Raw genomic sequence first — 19,189 nt, 5'->3', positions numbered from 1 at the left:
GTGGAACTGTAAAAGTTTTCTGAAAAAAAACAAACAAACATTAAAATCTATTGCTTCCACTCTACCTAAGCCAGTGGTGGGCAACCTGCAGCCCATGGGTCGCACACTGCCAGTCAGGGTAATCTGCTGGCGGGCCGTGAGACAGTTTGTTTACATTGACCATCCGCAGCTTCCAGTGGCCGCGGTTCGCCCACCACTGCTCTAGTACCACAACAGACTGGTTATTAGGAACTAAACCAAAAGCCAAGTCCGACAACTTGAAGGTTACTTCATATAGCTGGTCCTCCAAAGCAGTGAGTTTACAATTACTGTGATATATTCTACACCTAAGGTCAAATAAGTTTTACCCAATATTTCTTTGGCGAACCAAATTAAATTTTACAACTAATGAAAAAGCAATACAATTTGTATTACTTTGTAAATCCATTCATTATATGCTTTAAAAAAAACTTCATTTTTCTGTTAGTGTTATGTTTGACTCCACAGTGCACTGTAAATTTAGAACCAGAGCCCACAATACAGTAGGTATGGGGTTTTGGTTTGGTTTTTTACAATCCATTTATTGATACAGAACTGTGCATATTTCCCTTTCATTAGCTTGTTCTTGGTCAAATGAAGAAAGCCAAAAAGGGACTACAATCTTATTTTGAGAGAAAACACACAGTTCAATCAGAGGGCTACTGTTCCAGACTTTGGCATTAGATATAAGCAGGCACATCTGGGGAGGGAAGGGGGGGTGGTTATTCGGCTGAATTAGGTATAAAATTTTCTACATAAAACTGCCCTGAAAGACCTATGAGCAAACTCAAATTCAGACTTAGAAGTGGCAATTGGGAGTGGTGTGGGAGTAGAAAAGAAACCCAGGGAGTTAGTTTAATTTTTCATTATGCTATAAAAGTCATGACAAAGCCAAGATAAGGAAATCAACAAAGTGTGTTGAGACAGCATAGGGCTGAGAGTCAATTCCCAAATTCTAACATCAGCTCTGTCGCTAACTCATCGAGTAGCTCTGGGCAAGACACTTCACCTCTATACTTCAGTCTCCCCATCTATAAAACGAGGATGACTAAACTTACCTACCTGCCTGGGGTGTTGAGAACTTTAAATCTGTGAAGCACTCTGAAGATGTCCATGTACTACTCTCTATAAGGCACTCTATAAGGTGCCACAGGACTCTGTCGCTTTTTTCAGATCCAGACTAACACGGCTACCCATGTACTACTCAGTATCATCTCACCACTCAAGTTAAAGCATCTGCTAAATATTCCCTTGATTGCGCTGGTTTTATAATGTATAACCAAAATGTTTATAATATTTACATAAGCTACAGAAATTTTCTAAGATTAAGAAAAGTTAAAACAGCTCAGTTTGTGCACCAGTACTTTGATAAGAGAAAACACAAGCTATCCCTTCTCTAATAGGTCGCAGCACAAGATTTGGCCTCAAATGCACACCATCATCTCTCTCCATTGCATAAAAAACTTGTTAGTCATGAGGTAGAGGTATCCCAAAAATAGTTTATTTGTTGATCTTTAAATTCCCCATGCAGATTCTGAAAAGAGGAAACATTTCTATCAAAAAAAGTTTTGCTTTAAAAGCATTTTCCCTGCATTCCTTTTTAATCATTGAAAACATTTGTGTGTTTTTTAAGAAGCTTCTCCTTCCTCTTTGAGCCTGCAGTGAAGTCACAATCCCATGTTTAGGATACCAGTCTGTTGCAACAGAAGTGACTTGTATCACAAATACAGATTTAGGATTTCACCAGAGCCTCAGATAAGAGAAGATTGGGTACCAGGGAATGGCAATTTCATTATAAAAATCATGTAACTGATAGTAGAATTGATGCATCTAAATTTGCATCTTCCCGAAGGCCTTTCTTTAGTGCCACAATGACATTTTAATTTTAAAAAGTTACAAATAATTAATTTCCTAATACAATTTTATGTTAAGTATTTTTATGATACAGCCTCCAAGAAGTAAGTTTTCTTGGCGGAGCACCACAATTTAGCCACACAGCTCCCAATGTTATAAACATCTGGAGTTACAGTACATCCCATGCAACATTTTGGGACAGTATCTCCCAGTGCACTGTACTGCACACTGGGAACGAAGGGGAAAAAGTGTATTATTACCACCACACTGACACGGTCAGTCTATATGAGCTCTGATCAATGTCCCTGTAACATTCATCTTTCTGACACACATGCGTGCCCACCGACACAATCAGCTGTCTCGAAATGATCAAACACACCAAGAACAGTTTCTATCAGAACCATCTGTCCTCTCATCAACCTTTACCATATCTTCAAACACCCACCCACCCCCAAGAGTCCAACAAATAGGAGGCCTAATCAAGCAATTCAGAAAAGAGAGAAAACTACTCATCTGCTGATGACAGAAAGCTGGACCTGACAGAAGATGGCTAGAGTTTTAAATAGAAGCAATTTGGAATTCTCTCCTCACCTCCCAACCTCTTCACATCCACTGTCAAGGTCAAAGTATATCCTAAGCATTTGGGATGGAAAAGGAGAGCATTTCAATTTACTACAGTACATCCATAGTAGTTTCTTTGAACTTTTCCTTTCTATACTTGATATATTCATCAATGGCACAAACATGCTCCATCACTATAGCACACAGATAGGCACTAGCCACAAACCATTAAAATCCATCATCTGAGAGGCATCCTATTTCCCTGTTGTATTGTCACTACAAGAAACAAACTAAAAATTCCCACATAAAAGGTCCATCATAGCGATCCTCCCGTGCTATGTACTCTCTTCCATAAGGTCACTCACATTAATATTGGAAGTATGCCAACGTGGTCCACTTATATGAACAACAGGAACCCTGCACCTTTCCCTCAGTAAGTAAAGGGCTTACACAAACATGGATGTTTTGCCAGCTGGCAAAAAATCAGAAAATCCCAGTGCAGCCAGCCCACCATATCTCCATCCAAGAACAGAAAGCTCACAGATCATTTTAATTGTGCTTGAAAAGTTGTGAGGTCTAAGACAAGAGAGATATTTTCGTGCCAGTGTAGTCTTGCCACCTGCTTTTCTACTGGAAAACCACACAGTGATAATGACTCACATTAACATAGCCCTTTCATCCAGAAGGAAAGCAAAGGCCTGACACACTTCACAAATGACCAACAAAAAAATAATCACTGCAATCAACAAGAAGTGCAGTCACTATCTAGTTTATTCTGTCTTGCCTGTTAGCCAACGGGCACGTCTTCACTGGCAACGTTAAAGCGCTACAATGGCAGTGCTTTAACGTGGTTTGTGTAGTTGCGGCATAGCTCTAAAAAAACCCACCTCCATGAGGGGAATAGCTCTCAGCGCTGGTGCACTGTCTACACTGCACTTTACAGCGCTTAAATTTGCAGCGCTCAGGGAGGTGTTTTTTCATAAGTTGCAGTGCTGTAAAGTGCCAGTGTAGACAAGCCCGTAGTATCTGAACACCTTTATCATCTTGTAAGTAAGTACCCTATTTAACTGCAATACACCAACAATTTAGCATAGGAAGTTTTAAAAGGTCAAAACAAACAATTAGAGAAGTTTCCATGTGGCTAATAACATTAATATTTATGTAATTAATTGAAGCTTTTTAAAAAAAAAAATTCTTACTGAACATTTTTTAAATAGTGTGGTCCTAAACTTTAAAAAAAAAAAAAAAAAAAAAGACTGAAATGGCTGTTCTGCTCCCTTCTTGATGCTGAGGAAGGTCTTTTCAGTCAGGAAGAAGCTGACTCACTAAACAGGGGAAAGAAACTCAAAAAATAATGTTTTTTGCTAATTTCTTTCAGTCACAGTAATGTTAAGTCTTACTTGTAACAGTGGCAGGTACAAAGTTTTCTAGACAGAAATGTGATGTTCAAGTTGATATTTTAAAGTTTTTTCAAGACTACCACAAATCAGAGAATTTACTAGATCAGATAAAGTTGTTGGATTCTCTCTAGTTTCTGCTGTGTGGTGGCTGCTTAAGAGAAACATTAGAGTGATGTCCAAACTGTCCCTAGCCTCTGTTTGCCAGAAGCTGGGAATGGGCGACAGGGGATGGATCACTTGATGATTCCCTGTTCTGTTCATTCCCTCTGGGGCACCTGCCATTGGCCGCTGTCAGAAGACAGGATACTGGGCTAGATGGACCTTTGGTCTGATCAATTATGGCTGTTCTTATGATGGTACAAGTAGACCACTAAATACACATCTCAGTAACCTCTCTCTAAGCTTTCATGGCCCACATCATAATCAAACAGAATTTATTTTGGATGCCAGTCACAAAAAGTTTGTGCCACCACTGTTCTCTTCCCCGCCCCCTGCCCCCGCTGCCTGTCACATTCTGGGAGTGCAATCCAGACCAGTGAGCCGTTATGTCACTGCCTGCTCTATAACCCTTATGTGCCTTAAAAAGCTTTACTACTATACCGGCCCGGGACATTCAGAGTTAGCAACAAGCAAGTCTCTGTGTGCTGTGCATCCCTGGATCAGGTACTGACTCCAGCACCATATATCCATAACTTTTAACACACACTGCATACATCTATTATGCAAGAATATTGATGATCTGCGAGTTATATAGCTTTCCAATGCCATATTACATGACACCTTTTAGAGATACAGATCGTAACCAGAGAGTTGGGGTTCACTAAATTGGTCAGACCTGCTGAAACCGGATGTCAGTGAGCCCCTGGCCCTGGGATGCTCTTAGGGTCACACACACCCCATTACACTTGGCCTACAGTTTCTCCTATGCCTTAGCAGCTCAATTCTGGAGCACTGCTCCTTCCTACCTGTCAGAGGTATATACATATAGTACATAGTGTAAGAAAACATCCCTCCCAAACAAAATAGGCACCTAGAGTGCCCATCACTGAGTGGCACTGAAGTGTCATGTCAGGGGCAGGTCCTTAATCCCAGAGATTTTGCTTCTGCCATTTTGATAGAGCCTCAGTATCAGGGGAGCGAGGGGCTGGGGTTCCTAGCCTAAAAACCAGAACCTGACTAAAATAAGAAATTTGGTGGGTGGGTGTCAGTGTCACCAATGAGCAACAAGACCAGTCAACCAGCACAGCATGCAAAGCAGCAGGAAGACACAGCAAGGATTCTGTCTCACTGCCATGGGCAGCAAGAAGGAACTGAGGGAAGAAGGTCAGACTCACTCAGCACCGCATGCTCTTGGGCGAGGAGGTGCAAGGACATCTAGGCCATAGGCACAGCCCTAATGGACACTGCTGGCCAAAAGAATCCAATCTCACATGCATGAGCCTCATGTGTGGAATCCATGTAGACAATGACTTGAAGAACCACCCATGTTCCTATTCATTAGCAATCTATAAGCAACAGGACTCTAAGGATCCAGCTGCTGAAGCTGCTGACTCGTGAATGTCAGTGTAAAGGAGAAAAATGCCTGGAACGGGAGGTCTCCACTGAACATCTAGATGCTACAGAAAACAGTCCTGGCAGTTTACAGTAGTAGATAGAATTCTTCCCTCAAGCTCCATAATGAATCATTGTCCCCGGATGATGTTAAGGGGATCACAATTTTACTGAATGAGACGTAAAACTGAGGTTATCACTACCTGCGGTCATTAAAGAGCCCGTATGCATATTTTATATTTAATATTTGTTTTGCCGCTCAGTGTCCTGGCCAAATTCCTCTGCATTCCCTCTACAGTTTCATCTGGATACAGTAATATATTTCACTGCCTGCCCTAAGTGTTTGCGTAGTGTTGCTGCACACTGTTAACAGTGGCTGCATTTCAGTGATGGGTCAAGGGATCCCTCTATGTCCTTCACCTATCTCAAAGAGGTTATGGAACTATCTGAATGTTGAAAGGCATTAAAGAAATGCAAAACCATTATCAGTTCAAGGAGCATCCAGATCAGGCAGACAGACTGGTTCCTTTCCTCAAATATCACTTCATGTCAACATGCAAAAGCACTTGGGTTATTTTGTAGTACTCTTTCTACACATCTCCCTTTAACGCCTACATTTTTAAAAATTCTAGTTAGTAGTTATATCCTAACCCTTCCACTACTTCTGTGAGTGAGGGACAATGCACAATAAAAGATACTCTGTGAGCTACTGGGTGTGCGTAGGTCTTGATGGGCAAAAAGGGTGGGTTTTTTTCCATCGTGATATTTCCATCGGGTTAGCGTAAGGCAACTGAAAAGCCTGAATTTTAACAGGGTTTTTCACTTATGTTAAGCTAACTCAACTGAGCTAATATGATGGCAAACGTACCCTATTTTTCCCCTTAAAACAAAGCCAAGGAGGATAATTCAGTATAGCTAGTGAGACAGATGAGCAAGGCTACAATTCAAATTACACAGAAAACAGGAAAGGGGTAAAATGCACAGATTCTGCTTTCAGCCAGAACCAGATCACCTTGCGCCGCTCCCCCAACTTAATCTGAAATAGTCCAATCACCTTCTGGCCATGTTGTGAAGCTCCCCTTTTTTTCCCACAAGCATCTGAAAATGGGAGTGCAGTGGATTGGAAATTGTAAGGGAGGAGAATTGTTGGAGGAGAGAAGATTAAGTTGCATGGCGTGGTGGTGGTGATGATAGTTATTATACTGAACTCTACTGCTGCAATTAACTTATTCATAGACTTTAAGGCCCGAAAGGATCATTAGATCATCCACTGACCTCTTGTATATCCCAGACCATTCATTTTCACCCAGTTACCCCTATACTGAGCCCAATAAAACTTGTGTTTGACTGATGTACGTCTTCCAGAAAAGCGTTGATTTGAAGACACTATCACTTCCCTTTGTAGTTTGTTCCAATGGCTAATCACCCTCTTAAAATTTGTGACTCATTTCCAATTTGAATTTGTTTGACTTCAGCTTCCAGTCATTGGTTCCTGTGCTCCTTTTCCCTGCCAGACTGAGGAGCCCGTTAATACTCAGTAGTTTCTCAATGAGAAGATACCTACGCACTGTGAATCATGTCACCTCTCAATCTTTTTTGATAAACTAAACAGATTGAGCTTTACGTCCCTCATTGTAAGGCAGTTTTTCTTCGGCCCTCAATTCATTTTTGTGGCTGTTTTCTGCTCCCTCTCCAATTTTTCAACATCATTTTTAAAATGTGGACACTATAAATGTACACAGTATTCCAATACTTACATACATCACAAATAATATGCTATGTCAAGGGTATTAAGAGCATGTGAACAGGTGCCCTCTTAACATTTATATAAATCTATATAAAATAAATAAAAAAGTCCTTTACACACCAGTCAAACGGATTTATGCAGGACCCACAAATATCAAGGGTATTGTGCATCCTCACCTCTACATTTTAAGCTGTGTTTGAAGACTGCCTACTCCATCATGATGATTTAGTTGGGAATTGGTCCTGCTTTGAGCAGGGGGTTGGACTAGATGACCTCCTGAGGTCCCTTCCAGCCCTGATATTCTATGATCAGTTACACTAATTCAGGCTAACTCAAAGGACATTCCTCAATGCAACAGACAAATTCATCTTCCTAGTACAGGCCTAGTGATAGTGCTGCTCAGAAGGACACGTCAGAAAATGATAGAGAGAACCTTTAGATTAAGTAGTAACAAGCAGAAAATGCAGATGTGGGTTTGAGGTTTCCTGTGTAATTTGGCTGACTTAGCTGATATTATCAGCTGACTTCTACTGCAGTTCTGCCTTTATATTATTTTTACCCACAATTAGAAGTGCTATTAGTTTGCTTGAAAAGAAACCTAGAGAAGTTACCCCTGTATCTCTGGATGAAAGCAAAACAGAATCTGTTCTGTTGTAGATCTGCATGACTAGTCCTTCAAACATTTTGACAGAATCGCCAAGTCTTCCACAAATAGGACAAAGCATGCACAGGTCACCAAACAGAGAAAATATGCAGGGTCCCTTTACATATAGATATACCAGAAAGCAACACATCAGGGTACTTCATATAGCATCTCAGAAATGCCTCCTTAGCATTTGTATGAGACTACATTAATTGCCTGCAGATTTAGAGTTTCCGCAAAGTTAGGTGCACGCATATGAAGCAGTAGAATATAATGTACAAATGTGACTCTGCTCAGTAATGGCAAATGGGGAAAGAAAAAATGTCTGAGATATTAGTGTAGGCAAGGGTTTTTCACGGTTTGCCTCTTATTTTGCCGTCTTATTTCTAAGCGTAATCAAATAATTTCTGAGGTTTTTGTTGGGGGAGGGAACTTCAACAAAACTTTACCTTTGATGTAGAAGATTGCTCATTTGCGCCACTAGTTCCATTCATGATTAATTATTAGAGTCCGCTCCCTAGGTGAGTGGCTGAAATCAATACTTCTTTTCTACAAGAAAATCTTCCCTCAATATCTGAGCTCCCTCACCTGTGTTTGACAGTTACAGCAGCAGCTAAGAACCAACTGTAAGGAGAGAGAAACAAATAAGAGTTTAGACGATATAAATGATGGAAATTGGTTAGGAAGCCACTCTCTGCCCAATGGCTCTCCTTACAAGGTTTTATTTTACTTTGGAAGGGCGATATGAAGTAAGGCAAGTATAAGAAAGATGCATCATCTGCTGCATTTACAACGACCATGGTAGGTGGAAAAGAAAGCATATTTTATCATTAAGTCTGTACAAACAAAAACATAGCAAAGGCAACACTGAAAAGAGCGATTATATCTAGTGGCCAATACAAAGACTAGTTCTTAGGAGAAACTAAATGCAGTGGTGTCTAACGTACTAAAAAAGACAAGAAAAACCACTGTCCGCTTAGTATGCTGCAAGTCCAGAAAGCCAAAATTAACTTGCATAAGCAGCATGAAACAAGCTGTGGTTACAAGTAGTTAGCATCAGTAAACCTCATATCCCAACAGCGAATATGCTCAAACCCAGCATTTTTCCTACCTTCATTTATAAAGTGAAAATTACACACAAGTACTCTTCCTACTTAATGATTGTGAATATTATCACCCCCTTCAAGAATGCAACCATGGCTTCAAATGTGGAGACAAAACGGGAGGGGAGGGAAGTGTGGTAGAGGTTATTAAAACACACAACCGTAAGGATTCCAGGTTTGAAGCGTGCTACCTGAAATGTCCCATGTCTGTGGTTTCCAAACTCTTTCCCGGTTGGGCTCCTCTTTGAATATATCGAGGCTTGACATCCTCTCACCCATGTCTTCTTGTACTGTACCCCTAGTTCACATGTTGCTCTTGCTGCCTCTCCTTTCCATCCATTTTCTCCCCACCCCCTTGTCCTTTTTGGTGGGTGGGTTGTTGTTTCTCCCTCCCTCCCCACTCCACACATTTTTTTATTCTCTGCATTTCTATTTTCCCCCGATATTTGTTCACAGTTCTGCTCACTTGGTGACTCCTCCTTTATTTCCACCAGGCAAACATGAAGGTCACATTACTGCTTTTGGAAGGGGACATGTGTTGGGGACATCCACTGGCCTCTTGCACAGTTGATCTGAACATCTCAGGAAAAGAGAAGCTTGGGCTGAAGGCAGCCTGCTGTTTGAGCCAAACACATGTAGCTAGCCCTGGAAGCAGCTCAAACTGGGTCCCACTGCAGTCTTATACACAGCATGGCCCTTCAAAATCGGGGTTAGGCTAAGTTAGCAGGGCATCAGAGGCGAGGGAAAGAGGGGTTAGTAAGGACAGAAGTTTGCAATGAGTTCTATGAAAAGAGGACTCCATGACTGTCAATCCAGCACCTTAAATGAGCATTAAATTCACTTAATGGTTTGAGGCATTTAATAGGTGAGTGTTGAAAGGTTTTTATTAAAAAGTATGTTTTAAAAACAGATGTACTTTATAGCAAGATGCGAGACTCCTGACAGATAAGTAATATTTAGTACTTATGCTATGCATTTATAACAAAGAAAGATGGTGTAAATACAGACACCAGGAGCATGAACATCTATTAAACCCAGAACCTCCAGCACCAAAAATACGGGAGTCTACCACCTGATCTAAAGCGAATTCTCACTTCCATTAAGATTCTAGGTCACGGTGTCTAGTATGGCTTACAGTTAAGAGTGCCAATCTCAGGTCAGACTCTCAAAAAAACAAGGCAGGCACCCCAAACTGGTGGTATAGCCCATAATTAGATTTCACCAAGCCCGTAACGAATGTGCACTCCTGGACTACTATGTTAGTCTTACCATGGAGCCACGGACAGTCCCCTTAAGCTCTCCAGGCCCTCTTTACCATCCAGACAAAATGAACTTTATGATGAAATGTTACTAGAACCAAAATTCACCACACATTAGGTTCTTCCAACCCCAAAGGGTCAGTCACTCACTCCAGGTCAATGGATGCTCCAGATCTCTCACCAAAAACAATGCTGACATCCAATTTCTTTAGTAAAATAAACTAAAGATTTATTAGCTAAGAAAAGAAATGAGATGTATTGAGAGGTTAAAGCAGGTAAAATATGTAACAGCTGGGTTAGAGTTTGTAAGTTCAATTGATAACAGAGACGTAATGTCTGCCAGTACCCATAAGTCTCTGAGGGTTACCCGGTCAAAGAAAGCTATTAGGTTTGTGGGTAACACTTGTGGATGGGGGGAAGCTTTAGATGTGGTGTATCTTGACTTTAGTAAGGCTTTTGATACTGTCTCGCATGACCTTCTCATAAACAAACTAGGAAAATACCACCTAGATGGAGCTACTATAAGGTGGGTACATAACTGGTTGGAAAACCGTTGGCAGAGAGTAGGTATTAGTGGTTCACAGGCAAGCTGGAAGAGCATAGACAGTGCAGTCCCGCAGGGATCAGTTGTGGGTCCAGCTCTGTTCAGGAGTGGTGGAAGCCCCCTAAAAGTGGGGGAGCCACAAGCTCCCTAACTGGGCCCCACCCCCGCACTGCCCCTTCTCCCCAAGGTACCGCTCCCATGCCACCTCTTCCTCCAAAGACCAAATTCCCCACTCGCTCCTCTCCGCCCCCTCTCCCCATTGTTCGCCCTTATAGCTGTTAAAAAATGGGGGGGGGCGCCCTGGACCCCAGACCCCGCCATTCCAGCACCCCGTCCTGTTTAATATCTTCATCAATAATTTAGATAATGGCATAGAGAGGACATTTATACAGTTTGTGGACGATGCCATGCTGGGAGGAATTGCAAGTACTTTGGAGGAGAGGATTAAATTTCAAAATGATCTGGATAAACTGGAGAAATGGTCTGAAGTAAATAGGATGAACTTCAATAAGGACAAATGCAAAGTACTCCATTTAGGAAGGAACAATCAGTTGCACACATACAAAATGGGAACTGACTGCCTAGGAAGGAGTACTGCAGAAAGGGATCTGGGGGTCATACTGGATCACAAGCTAAATATGAGTCAACTGTGTAATACTGTTGCAAAAAAAAGCAAACATCATTCTGAGATATATTAGCAGGAGTGCTGTAACCAAGACACGAAGTAATTCTTCCGCTCTACTCTGCATTGATTAGGCCTCAATTGGAGTACTGTGTCCAGTTCTGGGCGCCACATTTCAGGAAAGCTGGGGACAAATTGGAGAATGTCCAGAGAAGAGCAACAAAAATGATTAAAGGTCTAGAAATCATGACTTATGAGGGAACATTGGAAAAACTGGGTTTGTTTAATCTGGAAAAGAGATGACTGAGAGGGGACATGATAACAGATTTCAAATACATAAAAGGTTGTTATAAGGAGGAGGGAGGTAAATTGTTCTCATTAACCTCTCGGGATAGTTCAAGAGGCAATGGGCTTAAATTGCAGCAAGGGAAATTTAGGTTGGACATTAGGAAAAACTTCCTGTCAGGGTGGTTAAGCACTGGAATAAATTGCCTGGAGAGGTTGTGGAATCTGTGTCATTGGAGACTTTTAAGAGCAGGTTAGACAACACCTGTCAGGAATGGTCTCAATAATCCTTAGTCCTGCCATGAGTCCAGAGGACTGGAGTAGATGACCTCTCAAGGTCCCTTCCAGTCCTACATTTCTATGAAAATGGCTTTGGGGACCTTTGTCTATTCACTCAGAATTCCCCCATCAGAATTCATCAGTCCAGAGATACAGGATCATGCCCAGGGTTTATTCTTATAGCTGTCTTCCCTGGAAAGCAGTAGTGCATGTTCCCACCACAGCATGGGTTTGTAGATTTCCCATTGTTGAATGTAAGGACCCATGCTTTGAAGTTAGCATGCTTCTCATTTACTGTTCTAAGGCTTCAATCCAATTGCATTTAGATACACCCACCCAGACAAACTTTCCTTAGTTTACAGGAACAAAGATAGCCAGAAACAATCCTTCATTAGTTTTCATGCAGTATTACATATTAAATAAATTCTTTTCCTAATGCTAACACACCTTTTGATTTAGAGCTAACTAAGTGCAAAGTAAATCAACAAGTTTCAGATGAGTGAAAATAATAACATTAGCATTTCACTAGTTTTCAAGCATTTGGGGCAAATGTAATTATCAGGCATATGCCTCATATATGTAATGTGATGCATCCGAAGAAGTGGGCTGTAGCCCACGAAAGCTTATGCTCAAATAAATTTGTTAGTCAGGTGCCACAAGTACTCCTGTTCTTTTTGCGGATACAGACTAACCTGGCTGCTACTCTGAAATCTGTGATAACATTCTCATTTGTTCTATTCTAACAAGTGAATTAGCTTGAACACACTATGACCTTTTAACATTTCTTTTGTTTCTATCTTGAGCTGGCAGCCTGCTGGGGAGAGTCACACACTGAATATTGGAAAGTCTTTTAAGCTCAGGCACTAGAGGCCTCTCATTTTTGATGCTAAAAGTCCCACGTTTGGCCGCACCAATAACCATGGCATCTGAGAGTATTCAGCCACCAGATCATATGGCCACTTTACTTTCAAAATAAAAGAACATTACAAACTCATGAGATCATGGAATTAGAAAGTGAAACTGATTAGTCCTTTGCTTTTACTCAAAGAATATACAACACTGTTATTCATGGATTCAGCAAGAGGTGCAAGAATGTGCCTATACATATATATAAAAATAAAGCATGAACAAAATAATTTATTACAAAATGTACTTTCCTTTTAGTTCTATGTATAAGAGAGCTATCAAAGATTGACAAACTTTCCGTATGAATTATAAGGAAGTCACATACACATAGTGCAGTGTGGCTATCTAGTATGTATTAACTTAGACCTAAAGGAAGTCCTTGTAAATGCTTTTTTTTTTTTTTTTTTTTTTTAAAGTGACATTTAGGGCTTGTCTACACCTACATTTTATAGCGCTCTAACTTGCTGGCTCAGGGGTATGAAAAATCACCCCCCTGAGTGCAGCAAGTTTGAGCGCTTTAAAGCACTAGTGTGGACACGCTCTGAGTGCTGGAAGCCGCGCTCCCAGCGCTCAGAGCTATTCACCTCGTGGAGGTGGATTACCAGGAGCATTGAGAGAGCTCTCTCCCAGCACTCGCGCGTGACCACACACACTTCAAAGCGCTGCTGCAGAAGTGCTTTGAAGTTTCTAGTGTAGACGTAGCCTTAGATTTTAAAAGGAACTGAATCAGCACAGTGAATTTTAGCTTCAATCAGCATAGGATCAAAGGAAAGTGGCCCACCACACTTGAATTAGTGTGTGCTAAAATGTTGAAATGTAGGAATGCTGGTACTGTCATTATTTGAGTGCAATGGAAATAATCTTTCCTTCCCACACTCCACCCAAAATAAATTCTTAATAATTAGGTCCCCTCCCCCATTAACAGCACTGAAACTTGTGCTTTAATGGTTTGAGATTAGTGTCTTCCTCAGTCTTGAGAGATCATCACAGCCAGATTTAGGCAAACCTCCAAAAATGTAAGTTTTGCTAAAAATGCCATGACATTATTGAATAGTTTCATTCTATTTCCTTCCCCAGCTTTTCATTCATTCCCAGGAAAGTGATTATAAATGTTCAATCTCTTGAGGCATAAACGAAGTTGTCAAAAAGGAGAAATTTAACTGCCAAGTATATGAATTGTACATTTCTATATAAAGAAATTCTATTTTAAAAAATTCCTTGTAATTTTAAGGTGTCTAACACACACACACAAACAGCTGAAGGACCAGGCCCTTACTTTGTACTCTAAATGTACAATACAAGTCTGCTTTACATCATTACTTACCTTCCTCTCACTGCTCTTACACAAGGCCTCAGGAAATACTGTAATAAGTCTGAAGATTATATCTTTTAAATTAATCTAGAAGGGTATCAAATGCCAGTATGACATGGAATATACTGAAACCTTCAGCAGATTGCTCAAGAGCAACATTTTAAGCTAAATATATGGGATTCAACTGATAATTACATTCCTATCCTTTAAGTCTTTAATGCCAGTCAATCTGGCTTTATGGAAAATAGGTCTTTGTCAAACAAACCTGATCACATTCTTTGAAGAGATTACAAGTTTGACTGATAAAAGTAACTGCATAGATGCAATGCAGACTTTTGTAAGGTGTTTAACTGTCAACATTAATTATTTCACTGACGATCATTTTAGCAAGGAAACCCAGCTAGTGTGCTTATCCCACAATCCCAATCTACTTCTCATTCCTTCCTGGCTTCCAAAACCCTCTATTGTCCCTTCATAGCTGCCCAAACTTCCAGAATCCCTAGTAACAGGTTCCACAAGCCAGTTCGTTATGCTGTCAATACAAAAATCTTCAGCACATTGGAAACTGAAAATTCATGGGCAGAGTGAATTAAATAGAATCAATATTAAAATAAATGCCACAGGGAATTCTGGGCTGGTTGTATTACTCATATTTTGGTCAGGAAAAAAAACTGATTTTAAAATCCACCCAAGGTGGCTGAAGAATTTCCAGTCTGTCACAGAATTCAGGAGCCTTACCACAGAGTTTAAGTACAGCTTGCTGCAGAGTACATGAGGCCTTGTATAAAGCTAATAGCACAAAATGCTTTTCGCAGAAGGAGTTCTGAACAAAAGACAAATTAATCGTTCACTTCAGCCTCACTGTATTATATAATGAACAGTGTGCGTTTCATAGTATGGTATTTAGTTTCAGTGTCTGACGCACATCTCCCCCACATTAAATTATAGCTTTATCTGTACCTGACGGTCTTGCAGTACACTTGCCTCCTAGCTGGAAACTTAAAGTTTTTGTTTTATTAATAAAAGATTTTTCATGCCTAGTCCAATTTGAGAACAATCCTTCATGTTCTGCACGGGCCTGTGGAGTCTAAGCCAGAAGCCAATTATTAGCCAACTACTTCTAACTATACCAGCTATTGCAGTGTGACAGCTCAGAAGAATATTAAGCTCCAATTCCATATTATATAATGTTAAGGATGCTAGAATTGCTACATTGCTGGCTAATATGCCAGATTAATACTCCATGCTGCATAAACCCCAAAACACATCCATTTGGATTTAAGTAACTTGTCACTGTTGAGTATCAGAGGGGTAGCCATGTTCGTTTGTATCCACAAAAACAACGAGGAGTCCAGTGGCACCTTAAAGACTAACAAATTTATTTGGGCATAAGCTTTCGTGGGTAAAAAACCCACTTTTTCAGATGCACTTGTCACTGTTGCTACATTAAAAGCCCTTAAGTTCCACTAGAAATTTTATCTGCAATTATTATAGGAAATGTGTAAAACAAGAATTCAATAGTGCATTTTAAGAGTTGCCTTGGCACACAACCATCAATAGAAAACCAAAACAACGTGTTGTACTTGCTGTTAGCTATGTTTTTCTCATGATTTTGCATTAATAGGTGTTATACATAAAGGTACTTTATTTTAAACTAGTATTTATTACAACCCCCAATTTAACAGCAAGCAATTGTATCCATTGTGAAGGATTGTACTTGGAAAAGAGTTTTTTCAGCTAATCACAGAAATTAGACAAATAAAATGAATTGATCATGTTGCAACCAGTTAGCCTTTCAAAGTATCCTTGGTTGTGTTACAGGTACAAAGCCTACTTAAAAGAAGCAAAAGGAAGTATTTTTTCACACAACGCAGTGTCAACCTGTGGAACTCCTTGCCAGAGGATGTTCTGAAGGCCAAGACTATAACAGGGTCAAAAAAGAACTAGATAAATTCATGGAGGATAGGTCCATCGATGTCTATTAGCCAGGATGAGCAGGGATGGTGACCCTAGCCTCTGTTTGCCAGAAACTGGGAATGGGCGACAGGGAATGGACCACTTGATATTACCTGTTCTGTTCATTCCCTCTGGGGCACCTGGCATTGGCCACTGTCGGAAGACAGGATACTGGGCTAGATGGACCTTTGGTCTGACCCAGTATGGCCATTCTTATGTTCTTAATCCAATGTTTGATGTATAGTTCAGAATGGTGTCACCAAAGCTCTTATTTCATATAATTTCATTAAGCTAAAAAGTTGGATTTTCTACCCACTCACAAAGCCTCAGAAAAAAAAAAAGTCTAGAATGATCTTGGATTTTTCTTGACTTTGATTTTCCATCTTAGAGACTGCAGACCAAGATGAACTTGTAATCCTTTGAACCATGAAATTGTCTCTATACTGGACACACATCAAGAAACTGAACATGGAATCAGAGCATCAGTGAACTTGGGTTAATCACATAGGTGGCCCTACTGACATCATAGCAGAGCACAAACTTACCATCCAAATGAGCACTAAAACTGCATCACAGAATATCATCTTAAAACATTTCTCATCCCTTTTGCTCCACAGTAATTGAAACAAAGTCTTGTCCTACAGGTTGGGGGGCGGGGGAGGGAGGGAATTGAACCAGACTCCACCATTTGGGCATCTTTTCTCCCTGCAGATGATCTGCCGTCACTTTTGGAGGAACAGATCCCAGAGATATTACATTTTAAATCCACAACCTCACCATAGGTCAAATGCATGCCTCGTGTAACATGCTCATTCAAGAGACGGGCTCTGCAGTGGAGTTACAAGTTAAATACCTTTGTCAAAGGACTAGAGAATGTCAAGTAGATTGATTTTTCAAAACCAACCTCAGTAGGAGCCATTATTTGCCTACACTAAACCGTATATAGAAGCAAAGATCTTTCCTGTGGCCTGTCATGATAAGACCATCTCATCTAGAAAACTAAAGCAGTAGATCAACTAGCACATATGCTGGTAATATATCTTTCCTCTGCCCACACCTTGCTCCTAACTGCTCCCACTGAATCCCTCACCAACTTTTGTTCCCTGACATTCTTCTATGCTGCCTCTTCTGCCTGGAACATTTGCCTTCTCCTCCTCATGAAACTTTTCTCATTAAATCCATCAGTATTAGGTGGTAGATTAAGAATGAGCAATTTAATCTAAAAAGCCTGTTTGCACAGCACCTACAGGGCCTGCTGAGGTTACAGTAGCTCCTAGAAATGAAAACAACAAACAGCATCATCCTGTGTACCATTAGAACATAAATTCACTCTCTCTCGTTACTGATAGGCTATTCCATGCAGTGCTGTTCCTTAGCACCAAAGGCAGATAGCTACGTATGGAGTGTTGAACATTTCTGTGCAAAGAGGGGTAAACAAAATTTAAAATCATAATTTATGTAACGTAACCTTTATTTTGATTGGTAATGTAAGCACTTAACCACAGAATTAGGAGCCTTTACAATTTTAAAATACACAGTACAAAAGACTATCAAAAATGTTATGTCACTAGTGTAATATCTGGAAATGCTATCTCATGTCACAGAGATGTAAATACAATTTGGAGTATGACTTTATTCAAAGCCATAAAATCAGGGAAAGAAGCCAATAATCTCTGCAACACCTTAAAGTTTAAAAGTCAATGCATTTATCAATTCCTCTATAGCAAAGTTAAGAGCTTTAAAAATATTTTGCCTGGCCTAATACCTAGCAAAAATCAAAATGGCTATAAACCTTACTAGAAGAGCCAGAACTGCAGAACACTGCTGACCAATAAACTTGAGATTGCACAATCTCATCTTGGCTTTACAGTGTTTACTGACTTTCCAAACACTGAGAAGAAGCAGGTGACTGCCACAACCCCAGATCTGCTCAAAGAATAAGAGATTCTTTTTATTGAAAAACTGACTCAGAAAAAGAAAGCAGGAGGGAATGAAGAGAAGAGACGGAAACAGAAAAAAGAGGAGGAGGGTACAGAGACATTGTGCAATAAACTACAGCATGTTGTTTCAGGTTCCACAATTACGTGCCAACATCACAACACATCTACTTCTCCTGTTAGGAAGCAAAGAAGATCAGCAACCTGTACTAAAGAAACAAGTGCAGTTCTGCTGGCCCAATTACAAAGCCAAATGGAAAACATCCAGACCACAGTTTCCCCAGCATATAAAAGATACATATTTAATGTGTGCATGCACTTAATAAAACAGATAAGAAACAAAAAGCCAATCCAAAAATTTTCCACCGTTTCCCCCATCCTCCTCTGCAACTTTCCTAAAATAAATGACACACCATATTGTAAGTGGTTGGGGGAAATGTTTATGCTACTTGCCAAGATCCCCACCACTCACTCACCCTAGGCAAAGCACATACAAGAACTCCAGTTGACTAGTAGACCAGGAGAGGCCCTCATTCAGAAACTCGAACACAGCCTCTGTACAAAATGCTGCATCATTGACTTGAAAGAGGAGAATCACTAAGGTTAGCCACCCACCTTGAACACCTCAGAGAAGAAACCAGAGCCTATTTTCTCACAGGTGAAGTCATCAAGACGTGTAAGTCTGGAAAAGGCACTTATCAGGGCTCTGTACGAAGAGGTCCAAACTCTCCCCACCTGGGACACAGTCCCGTCACCTCCGCCACCCCCATCAAAGTCTTCAATGCGCTCCAAGCGTGGTGGAAATCCTGCTATTGAATTCCGTTTACTTCGATCCATTTTGGAAAATAAATGGTTCCTTTTGAAAAAGGAGGGATTTCTCACATCTTAGGTGCTTGAGTAGTTTTTCTTCTGCTTTGGTGGGATGCTAAAAAACAAAAAGAAAATTACATAAACTTCATTAGATACTACTATTAGGGACATATCCAAAAAGAGTCCAACTCTTCATTCACACCTCTTTAGCCTGACAAATTTAACTCTCATTAGGAAAAATAATCAGAATCCTAGTAAGCGTACAAAAGGGAACAACATACAGATGGACTGGGACATCTTAAATGGCCTTTTCTATCTTTAGATTCCAGAAATACCTTATATTTCTGGCTATAAGATTAAAGAGACACATACTTAAAGTATTGGGCCCAAACATGGTAAGAA

At 40.4% G+C, this 19,189-nt stretch overlaps 1 protein-coding gene across 1 annotated transcript in view; it reads right to left on the bottom strand.

The window, feature by feature from the left end:
* The window catches only part of TESK2 (testis associated actin remodelling kinase 2), a 94,736-nt gene extending 75,843 nt beyond the window's left edge, over positions 1-18,893 (bottom strand). The window contains exon 1 of the mRNA XM_024197687.3: positions 18,593-18,893. Within this exon, the coding sequence (XP_024053455.1) occupies positions 18,593-18,814 (222 nt within the window). The 5' untranslated portion in view covers positions 18,815-18,893. The remainder of the gene's footprint in view (positions 1-18,592) is intronic.
* Positions 18,894-19,189: the final 296 nt, after the last annotated feature.

Source organism: Terrapene carolina, unplaced genomic scaffold (genome assembly GCF_002925995.2).
Source record: "Terrapene carolina triunguis isolate 2854851 unplaced genomic scaffold, T_m_triunguis-2.0 Scaffold110, whole genome shotgun sequence".
NCBI lineage: Eukaryota > Metazoa > Chordata > Testudines > Emydidae > Terrapene > Terrapene triunguis.
This window is presented reverse-complemented; position numbering and strand designations above follow the sequence as displayed.